Genomic DNA, 6,245 nt, shown 5'->3' on the forward strand with positions numbered 1-6,245 from the left:
TTTCTGTAATTACAGTTCTCTTGCTGCCGTATAATATGCACATTTCAGTCTGTTCTTCAAATAGATGTCCTCTAATTTTACTGAAATAACTCGTGCTTTAACACTCAGAGCTCCCGTAATTGAGTACCACAGCTATTCTAAAGATGGGTCTGGAAAAATATGACTGGCTATTCAGGTAAGCCAGTATTTTAGCCTTCATTCTTCCCAGTTCCCTCCACTGTTAAGTATGATTCATTTATTCTTCTTATGCAAATAGCACCAGCGATAAGCACGTCAGAAAGCACTGGGAATGGGAATGCAAGCAAATCCATCCCCTGCAGGAAGTGCCTGTTAAACTTTTACAGGGGAAATTTCTGATGTAGCTCCATTCTGAAGCCAAATATTGCCAGCTCAATTTACATCCACCCAATACCACCAGTATTTCTCTAAACAGCTTAAAATTACATCTATTACAGCCTTCAGCAGAAAACAACCACACCAAGCGGAGGTGGAACGGTCGCCTCTTGGAAGTTAGCTGGATCTGCTAAGTAGCAAGATAAATCAGCCCGCAGGACACGTCACTCTGTCACAGGTGCACTGCTGCCATTACTCAAGCTTGGTCACAGCCAGCTGGAGCATCCACACTGTGATCTGAAGGCTAGGTGTATCTTTAACACTACACCTCCGAGGCAGGCTCAGGGTTCTCCTGCCAGACAGTCCTTCCAGACAGAAAGGTGAGCATTTTCAAAAAAAAACAAGAAGTAAATAAATCCGGGAGCAAATACATATTTCGTTTGGTTTGGGGAGTGCACAAGTCCGTACCACCTGGAAAAACTTAAATTAAAAGGAGGTGATGCAGCTGGGGCTGTTCTGTGGTACAGCGCTAGCCCAGCCCAAACTCAGGCGGGGGGCTCACCTCCTCCATGTTGCCTGCGGGGCCGGGCCGGGAGCGGGCTGGCCGGTACTCGGGGCTGGTGACGCGGCCGGGCCGTCTCCTAGCAACGGCGGCGGGCGGGTTCGCGGGGCGGGCTGTCATGGCCGCCGGGGGAGGTGTTGGGCCTGGGGTGGGATTGCGCCCCGCCATCTCCTCGCAGAGGCCCGGCAGAGAGGAGTTATAGAGGGTTTATGGGCACGCAGGCCACGCTCCTCTCCCACTCAGCACTACCCGGGCGCCGAAGCCCTGTCCCCTCTAGGACATTAATGATTTAGCACAAAAGCAGGGTACGGGACAAGGGAACCCCAGACAAAGGCTCTGTGCTTAAGGGCTGCAGTAAAGTACAGGCAGCTGCTGTTTGCTCTGCTACCAGCGAACCCTTGAACTCATCGCTTTCCCTCAGTGGGGTCACAAACTCTTCCATCCGATAGCTTTTAGGGCAGGGAACATAACGTTCTATGTGCACGTCCCCAGCAGAATGGACATTGAGTATGACCTTTAAGACCCACATCAAGCTAATAGTGACAATGGATAATTCTGCCTGGTTTAATGAAGGCTGAATTGCAGCACTTCATTTTACTGATTGCATAGCAAAATGCGTAATTTCGAAGGGAGGCTTTGAAATGGTCTGATGTTACCATTAGGGCTGGAGAATAATGCATGTTTTATAATGTATTCTGTATACGTAGGACTTAATTGCAAAACATTCTATTTGCTGAAAGAGTTTCAGTCATATCAAAGCAAACTTCTCATAATAAATGAATTAATAAAGTACCTTTTCTAGGTTTTTCACTCTTCTTTTTCTTCATTTTCCTTTGTGGTTATGCTTCCTATGTAACAAAAGCACCAGAAAAGTGATAATGATAAATTCCTTGATTCTAGGATTCTGGATTATCAAGAAAATGAAATTTTTAGACCTTTTATCAACAAAACAGCTGCACATGTGAAGAAACAGACATTATTTTTGCTTTGTTGCAAAATTCTGCTGAAGGACAAGAATGGGTTAAAAAAAGAGTTAATACAATATAACAAATGTACAACCTGGATATTTATGATACCTTTTCTTGCAGATATAAAAACAAAAACAAGAATGGAAACTTATGAACTGACATATTCACCTTTCTGTTTTAGGTTATGTTTACTGCTGTTATCTGCAAGTGCAATGTGTCCAAAAATTATAGCCATATATTGAGACATCCTCATGGCCTTCTGGTTTTCAAAGCCATGGTGATTTGTGCACTAAGAGACTTGCCAATGGTAACTTTATAAGCTGGTCTTCATGACAAGTGCCCCTTGAGCTAAATTCATTCTGATTTGACAAGTTCACCCCCATGGTGGCTGCACCTCTAACAGCTCTGCAGACGCAATAGGGTGATCACATCAGCAGTCTGCGATAGCTTGCACTGAAGCCTGTTTTTAATAAGACAACTACCATGAGTTAAAACACTCAACAGATTTATGTTCAAACAGAAGACAAATCTGGGACAAGACCTCAATATTCACTTGGAATTAATTCTGCAAAAAAAAACCAACCAACCAAACAAAAAAACTGCAAAACACATCAACAGGTTCATGATCAAGGAGCCGGACAGATACTTGAGGATATCTGTGTCTCTGACCATAGCTTCCTATAGCTTAGGACCAGCTGCTCAGCATCCCTTGTGCTTTATATTTCTTAGAAAGATGTAAATAACCACAGCTGCCGTCCTGCAAGAGCGCTGTGACTGTCATGGCTATAAATGATGTACTCATGTAATACAGTGAATCTCTAGACAGGATGGAATTCTTGAAGAGGTATGACTTCTTAACTCTCCCTTGTAAAATAAGCCTATGTTCTGAGCTCTATGAAAACCTTTCAGTTAGCAAGACCTAAAAAATTCCTCAGCTACAGAAGAAAAGAAATAGTCCCTTAACAAATTATAGTTTCATTAGCAGCAGGGACAAGATGGACCCAGGAAGCTACAGTTCATTCAGAGGATTGTTATGTAGTTCCTTGAATATCTGACTTTGTTCGGGAGACATCAGTATCTTATGACAAAAAAGCTGAATCACCTGTTTCACCAGTCTCATAAAAGAATTTGTGTTAGCAGCACGTATGCATTTGTGTGGGTGCAGAAGGGGCTACTAGTGATTAAACACTTGCTTACTGATTTACTTGAGGTCACAACCCTCGGGCAGTTAATTTAATGCATTTTTTAAACCATAGTGGCATGAAAATGATTAGCCATCACTCGCTGAATGTAAGGATTTATGGTCTACAGCAGAGATATAAATAACTAGAGTAAAGTCCCATCATAACATCATCCAGGAAGATGTAAGCAATTTGGGGCAGGGACCATGACAGCACACGTCTTCTGGAAAGCGTAAAACGAGCCTTTTGGATACATGAGAGTGTAAAGATACAAATTGGTAATAAAGGAAAACCCGACGGTAGGGGACTGAAATGCATTTCCTTCCACACCGTCCTGTATTAAGGCAGAAAATCACTAGGTGGCACTGTACCACCACAGTGCTCCGTGGAACTGCCCCCAACAGTCGCTATTTCCAGCCCGGACATTTTCTGTTTCAGAAACGTGTTCCGAATATTAACTAACACATGGAGACATAATGGTGGGGTGAACACGCATTCATGGATGAGGTCCAAACTTTTCATATACCTTTGTTCATTTTACTCAGATAATATGATCAGTGGGAATTCAACAGTAAGGAAAGCAAAATTTGTCTAACCATTTTGGTGTAGTAAAATATCGGTTTTGCATATATTAAAAATATTTAAAATGTTACATAGATAATAATTTCTTAGCATGCAAGTGTTGTGATTTCTCCAGCAATATGAAAAATCAATCACAGTCTCATGGTCTCCAGCAGCAGTGATGCTGCAGATGCTGTCAGTGGGCTGACGGTCTGGGACATGCCCTAAAATCCAGTTTGCTTTCCCTGAGTTAAATCAGTTTGGCAGTATTGAAAGGAATAAGGATGTACAAAGTGTGCTGTGATTCTTCCAGTCCTAAAGAGATATAACAAGTTCTTGATTACTTAATTATCCAACTGATATTTTTACTTTACCCTTTCTGAAATCCTCTCTTGTTATCTTTAAATTAAATGATAGTTCTATAATGTGAACGCTTGTTCTGGTAAATTGGATTGAGGCTCTCTACTTTGCTCATGAAGATCAAGCAGCAAATCACAAATAGCAGCAACCCTTGCTCGCGTTTGGCACTGGAGTTGAGCCAATGATCTCAAGAGGAAGAAACATACCACATCTCATTACCATTTTCCTAAAAAATTAAATCATGGAAATGTTTTAACAGAAACACCCTAATAAAGGTTTGGTTAAGTCAGAGACAAGCTGAAGCTAACAAGCAGTCTGTGTATAGTGTGCAATTACATGCTCTGCTCAAAAAAAAATTAAAAAGGATTAAAATGATGGAAAGCAACAGAAATTTGGTCAGTAATCCTGGATCCAGGCTGAACTCACCATTCCCCAACACCATTTGAAACTGCAGAACAGCTTCCTGCCCCAGGTTTTCCTCTCAGTTCTACAACAAGGATTATGATGGTCTGCCACACTTATTAGAAATTTCTTATCTCCTGCCCTTCTCAGAGCCAAACCCCATGAATCTCCCAGAGCCTTGGAGGAAAGCAGTACTCTGCTGCCCTGGTTCATGATCATGAATATTTGTGTTCATTTAAAAAGGAGTTTGAAATATGCCTGGATTCGTAATGTTCTCATTAGCAGAAACAACTCCCCCCGCTATGCTTTCCAATAGCCTTTCTGTTCCAACAGCAGAATCCATGCCCTTATCTCTGCTTCCCATACCCCTCATTCATATTTTATTATTCAGCCTTTTAATTCTCAATCACCCAATCTTCCCCTATCTGAAAATTTATCTGGTATCTCTCACTATTTGACACCTTAGTTATCTGGGAAGAAGAGGCTATTAAAAACCCCTCCTGTCATAATACCTAAGAAAGACGACATGAGTTGCAGAGATTTAAGGTGTTTATAAGGTCATGTGTAAGATGAGAGCACCATCTGGCAAGCTGTAAGAAGGTGACCCTCGTCTCCCTGTGCATTTCCTCCCATGGTAGCTGGGAGCTGTGCAACATTCACAGGTAGAAGGGAGTTCCCTGGTCCTTTCTCCGCTAGGGCTGCCCCTGCTCTGCTGGGGCACACCAAGATGTGCCTCCAGAAAATGCTGTACCTCTAGAATCCCATCCTGATGCAGCCTCCTCCAAGCTTACACAGTCATGTGCAGTATAAAAGGCTTGGCCATAGCAGGCATCATTTGAGCATGAATCTCCCTCCTGCTTGACCTGCATGAACATGAATCCCCATGTGTGCTTCTTACTGGCAGCTCAATGTCCTCTGCTCCTTGTGAAGGTGACAGCAGGAAGCCATACTAAAACCTGTTTCACTGCCACCTACCCATGGCTCTCTGTCATATCCCTATTCTCTCTTCACAGCCCTTGCAAGAATGTTATTTTTTTATTCACTGCTTGTAATAGTCTGAAGAAATGGTGTATTTCTAATCTGCTAGAAAACAAATGGAAAGAACAAAGTAATTCCTCAATCTTCTAATATATCTGAAAGCAAAGGAGAAAGTTACCTAGAGTTTAACACTCAGCCCAAACCTTACCCTTGTTTTACTCCTGCTGATAGGATCTTAGAGCCTGCTGTAGAAATAACATTATTACATCTAATTTCTGCTGCAGTAGCATCCATGTGACAGAGCCACAGGCTACATCCCAGCGTGCTGCAGCACTGTTCATTACTCCACTGCTCACAGCTTCAGGTCCTGCCCAACATTCAAGTAAGGCTAGCGGAGCTTGGCTCATTATTAAATTACTACCTTTAGCAAGATAACCATCTTCAGCCTTCTGCAGTACAACAATATTCAAACAATGAATCATATACTGGAGTTGTCAGGAGATGTGATTCCAGCCTCTTTCAAACAGCTGAGTTGAATAAAAATTAATAAATCAAGTTAGTATGTCTAGTGTTATCATAATCTTATACCAGCTTCAAAACAGAAAGGGGATCCTGAATGGGATGGTGAATATGTAATATCATCTGTTGGAATGCGTAATGCTATAATACAATGGAAAGCACAGCAATGATAGTGGAATAACAAAGTCCTAAGCTGCAGCAAATGAGGGTAGGCTCAGTGCAACAGCTGTAAACACAGAAACAAAGGAAAATAATCTGCTTACCCTCCCCCCCAAAAGCCTCAAGTACACAAGGAACTGCAGTGAGATACCCTCACCTCCACTGCCAACCCTTAAGTGAGGTCTGGGAAGGGGTAGATCCTGGCCCCACTCCTTCCGGTCA

General features: G+C 42.4%; 1 protein-coding gene across 3 annotated transcripts in view; it reads right to left on the reverse strand.

Annotated features, from left to right (window-relative positions):
- CFAP58 (cilia and flagella associated protein 58) overlaps window positions 1-1,613 on the reverse strand; it is a 57,022-nt gene extending 55,409 nt beyond the window's left edge. The window contains exon 1 of one of the 3 annotated variants that reach the window (XM_021400008.1): window positions 896-1,613. In XM_021400008.1, the coding sequence (XP_021255683.1) occupies window positions 896-1,063 (168 nt within the window). In that variant the 5' untranslated portion in view covers window positions 1,064-1,613. The other 2 variants (XM_021400010.1, XM_021400009.1) reach the window with 2 other exon arrangements.

The sequence above is a fragment of the Numida meleagris genome, chromosome 5, assembly GCF_002078875.1.
Source record: "Numida meleagris isolate 19003 breed g44 Domestic line chromosome 5, NumMel1.0, whole genome shotgun sequence".
Taxonomy (NCBI): Eukaryota; Metazoa; Chordata; class Aves; order Galliformes; family Numididae; genus Numida; species Numida meleagris.